The sequence below is a fragment of the Aptenodytes forsteri genome, unplaced genomic scaffold (genome assembly GCF_000699145.1).
Source record: "Aptenodytes forsteri isolate BGI_AS27 unplaced genomic scaffold, ASM69914v1 Scaffold287, whole genome shotgun sequence".
Classification (NCBI taxonomy): Eukaryota; Metazoa; Chordata; class Aves; order Sphenisciformes; family Spheniscidae; genus Aptenodytes; species Aptenodytes forsteri.
Genome location: NW_008794854.1, coordinates 672,156 through 688,624, shown reverse-complemented (window position 1 = coordinate 688,624; position 16,469 = coordinate 672,156). Strand labels below are relative to the sequence as shown.

General features: G+C 42.5%; 1 protein-coding gene across 1 annotated transcript in view; it reads left to right on the top strand.

Annotated features, from left to right (window-relative positions):
* The window catches only part of CRYBG3 (crystallin beta-gamma domain containing 3), an 82,903-nt gene extending 66,554 nt beyond the window's left edge, over positions 1 to 16,349 (top strand). The window contains exons 18-22 of the mRNA XM_019470818.1: positions 5,943 to 6,082; positions 9,596 to 9,719; positions 12,251 to 12,409; positions 13,012 to 13,171; positions 14,655 to 16,349. Of these exons, the coding sequence (XP_019326363.1) occupies positions 5,943 to 6,082; positions 9,596 to 9,719; positions 12,251 to 12,409; positions 13,012 to 13,171; positions 14,655 to 14,743 (672 nt within the window). The 3' untranslated portion in view covers positions 14,744 to 16,349. The remainder of the gene's footprint in view (positions 1 to 5,942; positions 6,083 to 9,595; positions 9,720 to 12,250; positions 12,410 to 13,011; positions 13,172 to 14,654) is intronic.
* The last annotated feature ends 120 nt before the right edge of the window (positions 16,350 to 16,469 follow it).

Below are 16,469 nucleotides of genomic sequence, written 5' to 3'. Positions count from 1 at the left end.
ACACTGTAAGGTGGCAGTGGGATTTTTGTGACTGAGTGAGGTAACAGTAATGCCTTAATCTATGTGAAACAGCTAAGAACTTCTGCAAAGCCTTGACTGATTTTTCTGAAAATAGATCGACCAGTTGAAGATCAGGAAAGGATTTGAGGGAATAGTTTGTTCTCTGGAAAATGTAGCTTTGATGCAAACAAAATATTTGCAAATAAATACAGCAAATGTTCTAAATGAAAAAAATGAGGAATTTTTTTTTAGGAAAGCAAACTTTTGACTTTTTAGTTTGAAAATTGCCAGAAATATAATTTGCTTGTTTCACAGCTTAATTACATAACAAAATGAAAAATCTCTTTCTAAATCACTGAGTTGGCCCAATTAAAATAGAAAAAACCCAAAACTTTCAGAGCAATACAAAATGAATTTGGATAAGAAAAAAGGCTTAGACTAGCGGTGGTCTGATTTCTTCACTGTAACGACAGTATTTTACGTTGGCTAGCTTTTGTTCTAACCTTTAGCTCTTGAAGGGATGTTTTATGGGTTCTTTGCTGAAAAGTGAAGTTGTCATCATTTAAGTATGGCATGCTACCCCCACCCCCTCCCCACACACACTCCCCCCATTTCTCAATAAATTCAAATTAACATGGTTCCACTTTGGTTATTTCTCCGCCATTTATTACGCACTGGCATCATAGAGGAATTAAGCACATCTTTGTAGCCAGTTTCCTCTACTGTTTGTTCAGGAAGTAGCAAAGGAAAAGTTAGGCAGGTTTCTAAGGAGAGTGGGGAAGGTGTTCCTTTATTCCCAGGAACCTCTTTCCCAACTTGGCTTATTCTCCGAGGTGTATAATACTCGAACTAAATCTTTAGGAGACCCTACTTGTATTTTTTCCCTGCTGTTCTATTTCACTGAAATTCAGACTGGACTGTTCTGTCCTTCTGGGAGCATTTAGGAAAAGCTATAGGTTAGTAAGAGGATACAAAGAAGGAGCAAAGCATATCTGTACCTTGATAATGAGAAAATAATGTTCTCTGTTTTCAAAAATAGTGTTGCAATACCCATGTATTAATCTAGATTGCATATTGAATGTGTTACATGGCCTCTTCCCTTCTGAAAAGGAGAATGCTTCTGAAAGACCAATGAGTCTTTTTCATGTAGTGTTTTATAAGTGGGAAAAATAGGCTAGAAAGTGTATCTCACAGGAACATATTTCTTTAAGTGAACAGGCCGCCTACACGCTTTGGAAGCCCACTTAATGTTAGAAGGGTACACATCTATTTAGTAGTGGTAGGAACACTGGAACTAATGTAACTTGCCTCTCATCATCTCCTTTCATCTAAAAATCCCAAAGCACTCTTCAAGAAAAGCTTGTTGAAGAAATTTGCTGCAGAGGTGCAGGTTTCTATGCCTGCATCAGCAAGGACTTGCCTTTTGCAATGCCATGAATTCATGAAGAGGAAAGCACGGGCCGCTCGCGTGGCAGCAAGAGGGCGGGTGAAGTCAGCTGGGCTGTTTATAGGGCTGTGGTTGCTTACTGGGGCATTTGTCCAGTGTTTGTTGCTTGAAGAGGTTAATCTTTTGGGATAGAGACCCTTACAAGATGTTCTTACAATGGGGAGCTCAGCTCTAATGCTGCCTTTTCACAGGCATGTTGTTTTGTCAAACTCCCTGTAATATTTGGTGTGACTTAAATGGACAAGAATATCCAGGATTGTTACAGTGAGCAATTAGTTTTCCTTCTAAAATGTTAACTTCAGCCCTAAAGTTAAACCGGTCTCATAGTTTCTAAAAACAAAAATGAGATCTGGGTTGTGCAATGCTTCCCCCCACCTTCTTCTGAGGCGTTCCTTATTCTTGCTCTGATCAAGCGTGATAGGTCCTGTATTTCCATATTGATTACCTATTCTAAGTTAAATACAGGTGTTAACTAATCTCCCCAGCATTCCTGTGAGCAAAATAATGAAATCAGATACAAAAATTAATCGGTGTTTCCCAGGGCCAGGCAATGAGTCATTTTGTGTAGCTGGGACTGGACCGTGGGCGATACTGTCGTCCAGCACCGTGTTCCTCTCCCTCAGTCAGGCATCCTTCCCACACTGAAGGGAGTAGCCAGGCAAGCGCAGCTTCAGTAAAGACAGTTGTAAATGACGAGTTAGCCAAGACTGAAGAGTAAAGATTTTTCCAAGGATGATGTTGTAATACAGCTGTGGAGTCTCCTCCAGTTAAGGCGCTGGCAAATGCTGTTTGCATAGTAACGGGTCAGCAGGGACACGAACAGGGAAATGTATCAACCCTTGCCACAACTGGGTTACAGTCATGCTTTAGTCCGGCCCCATGGATTTCTTTCTTTGGCTTTATTGGGCTTTCCCATCAAAGTTTGCAAAATCTAAGTTTGAAAAAAAAGGTGTGAGGAAAAATAAGTTTTGGGGTGAGCCCTTCTCAAAAGGGCTTTATCAGTAACAATTTTCACAAAATTCATAATGAAAAATTATCTGTGTGTTATCCATAGCTAAAACTATACTTGTTGTTATTATAAGCATATGTACAAATTCACTTGTGCACTTGCTGTTCAGTTGTAGCACCTTTTGGGTAGCTTCTTTGTGTCTGTACACTATTGCTTTTCAGTGGGTCAAGCACCTAAGCCTTGCACTGCAAACAAATGGCGTTTGAAAGGAAGCTCATCTTGCACTGATCTTTGTTTAACATCAAACACTTCAGGCTTGCATTGCATTTTTTTCTGAGCTGGTAAAGTATAAAATTCTGTTCTGAATTGTGAAAAATTTGTGGTGCACAGCTCCTCTCCGTTAAAAAAAGGTGGGAGTCATTGAGGGGAAAGTCTGAGCTGAGTTGAACTGTGCAAGAGATTTTTAGCGTGTTGATTTCCGTGGCTTACCTTTCAGGCTCTGAAATCACACCGTGGGGAGGGAAAAAAGCTGTGTCATTTTCATGGCATCATGTGCTGTATTAGCCATAGACTACCGCACCTGTTAAGTAAAGAATATCCCTGTATTTAACAGTTCACAAGGCTGCTTATATCTTGAAATGGTGTGTAAATATAGCCTTCCTTAATCACCAGCCTCTTCAATATGTTAAATCTCTTCAAGTTTCTCCCTGGACACTGGCATTAAAAAACAAGACAAGCAAAATCTCTTGAAACTTTATTGGTGCTGGTTTAAGCAAGGCAATTAGTTCCTTAATTACTTAACCTGATCTTTGTGCCTTCTTTAGTGCTTTGTCATTCTTGCAATTGGCAAGCTTACCCCAAGAATGGCATTTCAGGTATTTTCCTTGAAATAACTATGAAAGGAAGCTAAGGTAATCCTGACCTAGACTTGGCAATGACTTGCCAGTCATGAGTAAATGTAGATATCTTTAGCTCACCTTTCAAAATCGGGGACTGGGGCCCACCTAAAGCAGTGTCACAATCTGAGGTTGTCCCCTCTTGTATGCTCTGCCCGGTTGCCCTTCCTCTGGCTCTCGGAGAGTCCCGTTCCTCCTTGGCCTGTCAGGATTGGGCCTTGGTGAAGAAAGCTGATCCTGTCAGTCTCATGCTTATCTATCGGTGATGACTCTTCAGCCTGAAAATGGGTGAAAGTGCACCTCAGCATTCTGCAAGGAAGGGTGGGAGCAAGATGCCTCTGTAGTAAGGGTAACAGCATAGCCTCAAAACCTTGTTTTTTGCTGTTGGTAGTTTCCATGGAGCTATGAAAACAAAATCAGAGAAAAAAGCCAGGCCAAGTCACTGCTGCCAGCTGTTGGTGTAAAACGGTGTATATAAAGTGAGTAATCAGCTCATTGCTCTATATATGGTTACGGAAATATGAGAGCTTCAGTGCTTGAGACAGCAGCATGTTTTCTTTTTCTGTGCTTCACTTCTGTGCCAAGATCAGTGGAGTCCTTCTGAGGTCTCACTGGAAAGGTGGTATCAGTCCTTGTGATCAGCTGTGTGTGTGTGTGTCATAGATGCAATGTCTGCTGCGTACCGACAGGCTGGGGCTCTGAGCAACCGGACAGGGCGCTCTCAGGCCCATTGAGTTCAAACAGTCTTAACCACATGAGAGCTAGAGTCATTTTAATTGACTTCACCAATTTGCTGTTCTGATTCTTGGTGTATAAATGGATATGCTGGATCAGATGACTTGTCTATCTAGTACAGCATCCCTGCCTCTTAACATACTGATTATTGCAACAGCAGGATAAGTTTTAGGCTTTGGTAGAATGTCTAAGAACAAGGATGCGAAATGGTGTTTCCCATGCTTACTAATGCACTTGTGAAATTTTTCCCTGTTGGACCTGTTCTGGACATGGCTTCTGGTCTCCACTCAGGTGAAAGCCAGTGCCAAGGGAGTAGGCTCTTGCAAACTGGAGCGTGATGATACTGCCTCACTGAGCAAAGCAACCTGAGAAGTAGCTGCCTGCACTAGGTCTAGATTTCAAAGTAAGCCTTAGACACACACTGTAAATTAGACCCACGTCATCCAGCAGAAGGCAGGTGGGAAGAACTGACATTCCAAAATAAAAACGTTATGGGTTTTAATCTCTTTCTGTTTCATAACGTTAGTTTCTTAGGAGTGCAGTGGGCTTTAAAAATCTCTCCGGGTGGATGATCCCAGGCTCCTCTTTAAAATGTCTCAGCAAACTCCCTGTCCATGCAGTGTTGCATGAGTTACGTTGTCCCTGCACTGGTTGGCAGAGGAAAGCAATTTCTCTGAGGCAGGATTTGAAAAACCGGCTACATACCAAGTGCACTGAGTCAGTGCCAGTAAATCCTAAGTCCTGAATCACCACTGAGCTCTTCAGAGACACTTCACTACAATACATGTTCCTCTTCAAACATGAAAGTTACGTTCTCTTAATTACTCAGTGCCTGTGTCGACTTTAATTCAAGATTTTGTTTCATTCATTCCACCCGAGGCCATGTTTTCCCTGCAAAAGAAATCCTACATTTGCCTGGGCCAGCTATCTCACGGTAACATCTCCTAAGAACAAGGTGACTTCCCCGGAGAGGCTGCTAATTGAAGCAGTTATTCAGACCTATTCCCTCTTCCTTTACCAGCTGCATCAAGATGTAAATTACCAGTGCTAATAATTTTGGTTAAGATACTTCCCTTATGGTTTTAGGTTAAAAATTCTGAAAAATTGTACAAGTGTTCCTTGTACTAGGGCACAGACTTTGTGTATTTAAATCTGTTCCCTCTGTGCTTTTCTGCTGATCTTACAGCTGTACCACATTTGTGTGCAAACTGATCTTTTTATTTGCTTTCATAGGCAATCTTTCAACTGTAGAAAAGGACGTTAAGTGAAAAACGTTTCAATTCTACATGAGATCGAAGGGGTTACTAATTACGCTATTTCTTCAAGATTGTCAGAAGAAAAATAGGAATGTTTGTTAAAAACATTGAGAACTTCCTGGTTCTGATGTTTTTAACCTTTTCCAATTTGAAGATCCCTAAGATTTTTCCAGTGAACCACTGCTATTTGAAGTCTATGGACAATAGACTTGCAATTTGCCTCACTACTTTAGATGCAATCTGCAGATCGCCCTGAAAACGACTGTTGTAACCTGTTCCATCAATAAATAAATAAAACTGGATTTATGAAAAGGAATCAAGGCCCTGATGATACAAATCGGATCAAAAAGAGGTTCTTCAAATGCAAACGGAGGCCTCTCTGCATCTCGAGGCGACTCGCTGTGTCTGGCCTGTGTCAGTGGGGCACTGCACTCTGACGGCAAAGCCACTGATAAATCCAGTATGTTTCAGCTCTGTGTGCTTTGTTAGTGGATGTGTATTTTTTTTTCTTGCTGTTACATTTGCTGAGGGAGCATGATCTAACCCAAAAGCATGTGGAAATTAAACTGAAGTGGGCAAATGTGTGCATCATGCCTAACAACTGAAGTTAGACTATTCCTAGTGAAACTTTGCACTTTTTTTTTCCTTTCCCCCCCCAGGTTTTTGCTGAGCCCTCCATCAGTCTGTTCGCTCTGGAATGCTGCAAGGGCAGAGAGCTGCACTTCAGTGAACCCATCAATTCTGTTTTGAATGAGGACCTTCATTTTTACACTCAGTCTGTATGGGTGAGAAGTGGATTGTAAGTATGGAAGAAATAATCTTGCCAGTTTTGCGTTACAGGAGCTAATACTGAGCATGCGTTTTGTCCCGATTACTGCCTTTTTTCATAGGATGTGTTTTACATTCTAACTTTTATTTTGAGACAATATGAAATCCTAAAATGCGGTTGAATGCTAGACCCACTTTCTGTATCGGGACCCAAAATGAATAAAAACTCTGGGCAGAGGGTGTATTTCCCCCTGTAAGAATCGTCCTTTTATCCCTATACAGTAACGAACAATAGAGCCTGTTGTTTAAGCCAGGAACCGAAAGTAAGTTAGTTTTGATTGCTGACTTACAAAGGCAGGTAGAGTAAACTCGGACTGCCTTGATTAACTGGCTGTAAAATACCAGCTAAAAACTGCAGTGATTTAACTTAAACCACTGCAGTGGTTCAGTGAAGCTTGACATGCTGATCGGCTGCCAAAGAGGCAGCAACTTCTGAGAGAAGCTCGGGGTGGATCTGACAGCTGGAACAGTAATTTGCTTCTGTTACTAGTTGAACCCCCCTCCATGAGTGTGAATACACACCCAGGGTCTTCTGTGAAAACCATTTTACATCTGCAGAAGTGACCTTCTAACCTCTTCCACAGCTTCCCCTTTCACCTTCTGGAGAAACTCCCAAGTATTCTGTCTTGGTCAGGTTTTCAGCCTCCACATCCACAGCAGCAACAAATAACTGGCAGAGTCTCATCCTGCAACTGAGATTGACTGGAAACTGCTGTTCTACTGTTACACACATTCCCTGTGTACAACTGAGATTGACTGGAAACTGCTGTTCTTCTACTGTTACACACATTCCCTGTGTTTATTTTTAACCTTTTCCCCACCTTTTTCATATAGACAAGGCTGTAATTTTCTTGAGAGATCTTACGGGATGACACAAAACCACGCAAAATTTGAACTAATTGGGCAAGGAATTAGTGTAGACTGTTCATGGCTTAGGTATATTGCTGTTGCGATTTTTACGATGAATTTTTCAAACGCATCTAGTCTGTTACCACCTAGAAGTCAAAACCCTTCTACAGATATCTGTGATAACACTGCTGAGCGCTCCTCTGATTCTTTGAGGTTGGTACAAAGGCTAAGCCTAACCTAGCTAATGCTCCAGAGCACCGTGGACTGTTTTCTTTCAGGAATTTCACACGGTGTTTTCTTGAAAGGTTGGTTAAGCATTGAACCTCCCTTTCTTTAGCAGTCAGTGGCGATTGACTTTAGCTGTGGGCCCATAGTGAATATAAGCTTCCCCACAGAGCTTTGCCAATTCTCTATAAACTCTAGTCCCTAACATCTGTGCCACTTCCATCCTGAGCCCTTGCTGAAAATACATGAAGAGCGATCATCTGCTGCTGTTGTCTTGAGGTGCCCCAGGTGAGAGTGGCAAGCAGCTGCCGTTTGAGGCTGAGAACAGCATACACGCATTCCCCATGATCTGTGCTAGTTTGGAGGAGGAAAGGCCTTCTTTGGGAGGAACACCTGACTTGTTTCTGGTGGGAGCGTGTAAATCTTTATACCTCTGTGGAGGTGTTACAATCTAAAGTGTGTCCTGTTGGGGAACGTCTCTATGAGCTTTCTCTGCCTTCTCATCAGGGATGTGGAACTGGAAATTAAATCCCTTTGCCCATGCAGTTGGCTGTAAAGGAAGGGTGATGGCTTTAGGACCACATAGTAGAAAAGCATGGGAGAGTGAGCGCAACAGTCCAGCCCCTTCTCCATCTTCCTGTTCATTTCTGATTATCCAAGCCAGGTTAGCTAGTTCCCTGTCTCTGGGAAGGGTCAGGGCAGAATGGCTGGACTTTCTCTGAGCTCCTTGTGATGCTCCCTAGGAAACAAACCTCCGCAGGCTGTCCCCATCCCACACTGCAGATAGGTAGCCTAAAGGTTGAGGGTGGCAGGCGATCATGGGAAGTCTGTGGGATGTTCTAGAGGGTTGGTTTGCCTTATCTGTGATCAAGAGTTCAGGAAGGTGGATTTAGAGGGTTTTTTGGCTCCTTGCCCCAAAGCCTACAGTCAGCTTTAGACAAATGACAAAGACTTATGTAAATATACCGATGGCATCTTGCTGCCAGGCTTAGGTACAAGGATCCTTCCTGAGCCAACTGACCACCTCAGTCAGAAACAGCACGAGCCTGGACTGTGGCGTGGCAAACAGGGCTGGGGGCTGAGGTGCTCCAAGGTGTGGGAAAGATGGCACAGCGGAGGCTGCTGGTCTGCCTGAGCTGATATGAGTTTTGCCTGTGTCGCTGAATGCCAGAAGCCCAATGTGACTTCAGATGGTTATTGCTGTAACAGTCCTTCCCCTCCCTGGTTTCCTATAAATGCCTGCTTTGGCAACAGAAACTGCATTTCCAGTGAGACTGTTTGATGCTCTGAGAACAATGTTAACACTGAATTCTCAGTGACTTCACAGAAAGCATCGCGAGAAAAAAGTCAGGAATGTGTTAGAAATATAAGGAACACACAGCGGTGGTCAGGCTGCTCTGAATACCTGTTAGTCAGGAGGTATGGGACTTAATTTGAAGAAAGAGCGATACAGCCTCGTTACAAGGCAGTGCACAGTTGGCACGTTTTAGCCTCCACGGAGTCCTGAGCAAGGCTGGCTGTCAGTTTCTCTAAGCTATGTGCAATGAGGAAAAGTAAATTACAGGTGCTGTGAGCACTGTGCGTGCATGTTGTCTCACTGACTTAGGAGTGCAGCCATCCCTCATGTTCTTGGCAGCTGACCTGTAAAACAGGTAACGTGGGGAAAACAGTATTTGCTTTGTGTTCAGATGAGTTAATGAGTCAAGCTTTAGGATTCACTGTCTGCACAACAATGTCCTATTGATACAAACCAACCCGATCTGTGATCCTGAGGCTGCCTTTGTAAGCAGCAACACATTACCTACTGAGCAGATGTCTAGGTAACAAGGGATCTACATGTGCCAATGCTTTAACTCTGTGTTAACGAAGTATTCAGCCATGTCTATGGCTCAGATACATTCACTACAGGAAAGTCTGTTGCAGTAATGTATAGGTTTTGGAGTAAGTATTTTGTATGTGTTTTCAGACAAGTGGAATAGCTACAGGAAGCTTTAACTGTAACAAAAGAAAACATTGGACAAGATCCTCTCATAATTAATACGTACAACCAGGCAAAGCTGCAAGTACAACTATCTGGTGTGTGGCTTCCTAGTTTCCTAATTGCATGCCCACTGAAACCTGCGTTATTCCCACCTGGGTTCATGCAGGAGTTCTCATATTTGTGGGAAAGATTTGGGCAGGGAGTTTATAAGTTCCAGGCAGACAAACGGAAAACAGGTCTTAATTTAGACAGAAAATAATTAAACTACTGAAACGGATAGCATTTTGCGGCACAGTAATATAGGTTTGATATTAGCACTACTGTGGAGAGGTTTGGGGGCTTTCAAGAGCACAGTCCTGAACACAAGCCTGTAGTTTAGTTTTGCTATGGTTAACGTGTAGTCTTTCATGTTCTGTGTTCTGTATCCAGGTGGATTGCATACGAAGGATGTAATTTTTTAGGAAAGCAGATTCTGCTGGAGCCCAGTGAGATTTCCAACTGGAATGAACACAGTGGCTGGAAAGTAATTGGCTCCCTTCGTCCTATGAAGCAGGTACTGTAACAGTCTATGAGGACAACTTGGATTTTTGGACAGGGATTAGTGCACAAGTATTGGCTCTAGCACCAAGTATAATGGCGTGCATTGTACTCTTAATCAGGCCAAATGATGACAGCCAGAAGGACCTACTGGAAGATTACTGAAGCAGAAAATTCCTCCAGTGGCAGTTCTTGAGATCTATATTAGGCTCCTAAAGGGAAATAATTCCTAGTTTCTTGGAGCCAAGTTTTGTTTTTCTGAATGGCTGATTAGCATGTTCTGTAGATGCCCTATTTTAACATTTTTGCCATATAACAATAATGAGAAAACCAATTCTACATTGGCTTGTTTCATAACTAACATAAATGGAAGCAAGAACAAATTTTATCGTGCTGTAGTCTGGATTTCCAAAAGACAAGCAGTCCCACCAGATTTTCCCTCTCTGCCTCACCCCAAGTAATGCCAATTTCAGTCTCATTCAAAGATTCAGGTCTCAAAGCCACCACGTTCTTCAGAGCTTTGGGAAAGGCAGATAGAGAAGCAAGACTGAGATAAATGCCCCTCATTCAAGGAAAAGCAGGTACAATTCTGCTTCTCTGCCTTTCCAAGACGCATCAGGTCATCAGTGACACACATAAGCTGCAAACCAGTCAAAGCACATGTTGCTGCGTGCCCAGCCACACAGCCGTGGGAGGGCAGCGTCCGGGCAGATAGGAAAAGGATGGGGGAGAGTGGCAGGGAATGCGAGCAGTAACTTCACTGGAAAAGAGTTTTCATGAGCTCTGCTTCTCACAGAACAACTTGTTTCCACTTAGTGACAAATGCTGCTTTACATTTAAGCACTAGATTCAGCCGGGGAACTGGGGAAATGTTGCAGTGAACAAAAATCATAGAATCATAGAATAGTTTGGGTTGGAAGGGACCTCTAAAGGTCATCTAGTCCAACCCCCCTGCCGTGGGCAGGGACATATCTTCAACGAGATCAGGTTGCTCAGAGCCCCGTCCAACCTGACCTTGAATGTTTCCAGGGATGGGGCATCCACCACCTCTCTGGGAAACCTCTTCCAGTGTTTCACCACCCTCAGTGTAAAAAAATTTCTTCCTTATATCTAGTCTGAATCCTACCCTCTTTTAGTTTAGAATGATTCCCCCTTGTCCTGTTGCCACAGGCCCTGCTAAAAAGTTTGCCGCTAAATAATCATCTTTAGCATTAGTTATGCATTATTCCCCCCCCCCCCACAATTTTTTTGTTTAAGAAGTTGACAGCTCCCTGGAATTCTTTGGAAGTGGTAACTACCAAAGGATCCCATTTTAGCTCTGTTTTTGCAAATAATAATGAAAATAATTTGTGCTGATCTTAAAACCAGAATTCTCTCTTCAGCCAGCAATCTGAAGAGCTTTTGTATTTTGTAGCATCCTTTTGTACACTGCAACAGTGAGTCATGTTACAAGGCCTCCTTCAGCTACTTCGCTGGCACTCTTGGCCTTTGGGGTTTGTGTGATTATTTTTCTGGTTTTATTTTGTTTTAAAGCCTGCAAACTGAGGGCTTCCTTGAGTTTGTACAGTCAGCTACCTGTGCTTGACACTTCTGTGGGCATATGGTCATATTTTTTGAGACCGGAGTAATAATTCAAACCCGCACCACCTTATATTTCTTCCTTCTGGCCCCATTACAAATTACAGAAACAGTCGAGTCTGCCAGCGTAAAGGTAGTGCAAGAAAAAGCGAAACATTTGAAACTCGTGCAAAATGCGACACAAGTTTTGCTCAGTGGCTTCATAATACAATCCCTTCCTCGTAAAGAATAACTATACACTGCACTAATACACATTAGTTTATAGATGCTTGGTGGGAGAGAGGCTTTATTGTCTGTGCCTTAGGGTTTGTTTTAATATGAAAAAAAAGGAGATTCAAAGCTCCCAGAAGAAAAATTATGCTTGAGTTGGGGTTCCAGCAGAGCTGCCTTTTATAACCCACTGCTCTTTATTTGCACCGAAATCAGTGAATAACACAGCAAAAGCTCAAACCCTGTAGTAGCCCCACAAAATCTCCTTATTTTTTGAGTAAACTGAGTAAACGGGGATGCCAAGCCAGTACCCTGTTTTCCGTGTATGTTCAAAAGCAATGGTGTAACTTCTTTGCCATATATTCCAGTTAATGGGGGTTGAAGTTGCTGGATACGTGACTCAGGAAGTCTTGTGTCCCGAGAATAAAAAGCTTGTGCAGTACAGCCCATTTACTGGCCTTGGAATGAGTGAAATGTGCTGAACTAGAGATATTTGCATATCACAGGAATTAGTTCTATAGACATAAATACATTTAAAAAAAAAATCTGCCATTGCTGCTTACAGCTTTCTGTCTGCATGTGAAAAACACCTCCTCCTGCTTTACATGCACATTTGTTTCCAACAAAAAAATTATTGAACATCCTCATCTGAAACTGGAACATATACTTTAGAAAACTGATATAAGCTGGAGGGGAGGCATTCTCACATTGACTTTCTTACTCTCTTTGTTATAACTATCTTCCTTCACACTATTTCAGCCAGCAGCGTACCTCAGAGTGAAGAACCGAGCCCAAGGTAAATATCTGACGGTTGCTGGAAGCCTGGCAGATATAAGAGCAACATCAGTGTGCGCATCCCCATACAATGGCAAGAATACCCAGATCTGGCACTACTGTCGTGGACTTTTCAAATCCAAGGTGAGTTTCCAGATGCTGGAAGGGGGTGGGTTGTATCACCTGCTGTCCTTTCACCTTCGCTTCCCGCTTTTACTGTCGGCTAGCATTAACACCAGGATAGCTTTTGGCCTCTCCCGTGCATCTTAGCCAAAACTCTTACAACCTACATGCTCCTACTGTGTATAGACAGAGTTGATCTGTCTGCTGTGGCAAGTTGGACTACTTTTCACATCTGTCTAAGGGGACTGATGTTCCTGGAAGTAGAAACCTGGTTTTGTCTAAGGTCGCAAGTTTAAGTTTAGTACCTCTAAAGAGTTAAGAATTTCTCTGAAGAGTAATAGGCGAAGAAAGTAAGTGATTTTGTATTAATGCTGCCCTTGACAGTCTGTTATTAATGTAAAAAGCTGATGATTTAACGTAAGAAACGCCTGAAGTAACAAAGACCGCCACCTTTGATCAAGCAACTGGTCAGTTGCTGAATAATCTGTTCTAGCTTGCTTGCCAGGCTTGTTGCCAACTATAGCATGATTGCTGCAATATAGCTCGGTGCCTGAAACAGAAACGAGTCAGACACAAAACCGAGGCTTTGTGGCCTGGATCTCACTTCTCTTCTTGTTCCTTAGGCTAACAATGCCTGTCTGGACGTCATTGGTGGCAGAGATGTGTCCGGGGCCAAAGTCGCGCTCTGGGCAGAACACGGGAAGGACAGGCAAAAGTGGAGACTCAATGAGGATGGAACCATCACTTCATACCTCAGCGACCAACTGGTGCTTGATATTAAAGGTATTTTAAAAAAACTCAAACGACTAAACCTCACACGTTCAAAGTGCATTTTTGATTGAGGTTAAGTGCCCTATTCCAGCTCTTTGTAGTTAAGGTTAAATACTGAATCCTATCTTTCCTGTTAGGTTTATGTCTGGTTGCTTGACAGTGGGACAAGAAACAACAGGGCAGGGGGGAACCTTACTTGTTTGATCCCAGAGGTTTATTTTGATCAGATCAGCTACTCTACTTGAGGGAGTTCAGTAGTGCTGATGGCAAGAAATGCAAGTTATGGAAGACAAAATGGTGAAGGAAGAGCAGCCATGGAATAGGTGTGGCTCAAAAAGAGAAGAGTGCTCACTCCTAATGTTTTTGGGCTGGTTAAAATTGTCATTGCTCAAGTCCTAGTCCTTCTAATTATCCATCCTGGTAGAACTACCTCACTGGAGAATGCCTGTTCCTCACACGCCATTTGTTCAAGCCCTGCTGCTGGCGCTAGGGTTTTATCCCTAGGGAAAGGTAGCGGGGCAGTGACTGCGGTGGCTGGTTATGAGGTCGGGGGCTCTGTGGTGCTGTCTTCTTGGATGAAAAGTCTAAGTAAATTAATTGATAGCCTAACACCCCTGCAGGGCTTACAGACCAGGGTAATGGCACGTCCCACAGGTGAAGTCATCAGCCTTTTCAATGAAGGTCCTACTGGCTGTTACCCATCTGACCTCTGCAGCTCAAACTTACTGATAATGAATTCTCAGCCCCATGATGCCAAACTAGTAGAGCATTCCTGCCTTCCGGAACTAAGGAGTTTAACCACCATTACTAATTCATAAATAGGTACTACAAAACCATTAAATGCAACTGGTAATACTAATGGCAACTCTTATGGAATCAGAAAGCTGTGCTGCCTAGGTTACTGCAAAATACAATGTGGAAGGCTGGGGTGGCGAGATACCACTTGTTAGCTCTTTAGAACATTTCTTTCTTTTAGTGGATTTTTATTTATGGTCCAATGATAAAAAATGCACTGTCACTTCTATGCTACATGTATTCAAAGGAGAGAAGTTTTATTTTAAGGACTTCGTAAGTTTGTGGTTGAAATGGACGTGCTACACCAAATAATCTCTCATGTATCTGTAAATCTGTGTATTTCTGCTACAGCGATCTGCGCCTTAAAATCCAGGCACAGAGCGGGAGCTCAGGATCTGCCAAAAGCAAAGTCTCCTTAGAGGTGCCGTTTCTGTGCACAGAGGTGCATTTGAGGGCTCCGGTTTGTGGTATATTCGACTTCCTAACTAATGGAGCTCCTCAGGGCCTAAGCTGCCAAGTGACCGTTTGAAGGAGACAAACGGAGAGAGGCGGAGGGGCAGACACCAGCCCCCCCACCTTGTGGAATTTCTGTTTTTCAGCTAATTTTCCTACTTGGTCACACTTTTTAAAGATTACGCATAGACTTTTCTGAGCATTTCTTTTTAAAATTTTTCCTTCACAATTTTGTTTTGTTTTTAAGGAGGAAATTATTATGACAAGAATCACATCATTATGAATCAGCCGATAGACGACAAACATTCACAAAAATGGGATATTGAAATATTGTGAGTAAAACCCACCAGATGGACCTTGTGTGGGTTATTAACACCTGGGGGGGGCCAGAACCTACTGAAGTCACACACCACTGGAACCTTAAGCAGCAACTCCTCTCTACTTTCTTCATACCAACTCCTAAACCAACTGAATTTTGCACAAATCTGGAAGATGGGAGGTTGATCTGATGTCTTTCTGCAGGGAAGCTGATTCTTTAGAGGCTGCTCCTATGAAAGTCACTATTACTCTTCATCTGAAGTATTGAAAGTAACTGCAAAAGACTAGACATGAGTTTTGCAGGATATGAACTGCAAGAGATAACAGGGGAAAGGCTCTTTAGTCTTTACCTTCCCCTCAAAAACTGACGGAAGCTCACTGAAGAATGAATGCACTAATGAGCTTGAAAGAGGTTGAGTTGGACTTTTATTTCCCGAGTGAAACTGTGTAGGCTCCAAGCGATCCTGAAGCTCAAATCATGTATCTTGCTAAAATGCAATTTATTTTGTTCATAAAGACAACTTCGAACTGGAATTACCAGCTCAGCACGTGAAATGGGGCAGTAGAGAAAGCCTGACTTTCACCCCCTTAATGTTACTGGTAGGCCTTTGTCTTCGTTTCTTTTAACAATACCAAATTTCCAGATTCAGGCACTGGTTTTGCTGACCCACGGCCTGTTTCCAACCCATGACACTGTGAGTTATCGCTGAAGGTCACCTTTAACATGGAGCCGTATGTGCACGTATCAAGAGAGAATAAACGGTCCTGGGTCGCGCTAGACTTCTACAAGGGCTAGCTGCATTTAGAGCAGTAATGATTTTAACTCTAGCTGTATTCTGTTTTGATGTGTATAGAGTAATTTAATACCATGTAATTTGGTCTTGAAACCACGTCTTCCTTCAGAAAATAATTCACTCTAGTATGTCTTTGCAAAGGTGCTAGCAGCCTGCATTTCAGCGCTTGTTTAGTGGTAAAAGAACAGCGTAACTGCATGTCAACGTTACTGTGGCCCATCAACAACATGCACATCTTATCCCGGAGGGATAGGACTTGGCGTGCCGGTGCTTTCCTCAATCTCAGCACTATGCAACCAGCCATGCTAGCTATCACTTGAGACAGAGCGAGCCAAATACCTTCCTGGACTGCAGTTATCGCAGGCTTGACGAGCACGTTCCTCACACAACACTGACAAATACAGAAGGAACTCCAGACAGTTGTAGGGCTGTGAACACCTGACGTGGAAGACAAGTCCCTTGGATCACTGGTAACTTCATTTGATTTCAGCGTCACTAAATTAATCTACTTCATTGGAAATGTAGGGTTTTTTTCCTTATTTGTATATTCAGGGTATGTATTTCTATAACTATTTAAAGAGTTTAGGTTAGCTAAAGACAGATATTTTAATTTCCAAAAGCTGTAACTATTCCAGTTGTGCATTCAAACAGGATTCATCCCCAAACAAATAAAAACACATAACCCCAAGTTTGCCACAGAAATAAAATATATGGATGTCTATTTTTGTACGAAATGGAGTTCTGTATAGTACTATTTAAAAAAGAAAAACCCAACTGTCTACTTGCACTTACTATTTTACGTTCTAAAATTATCATAAATCTGCTGTTTAAGTAACAGATCTTCAAATGTATGTTATTTTTGCACCAACTGTCTACTTGCACTTACTATTTTACGTTCTAAAATTATCATAAATCTGCTGTTTAGGTAACAGATCTTCAAATGTATGTAT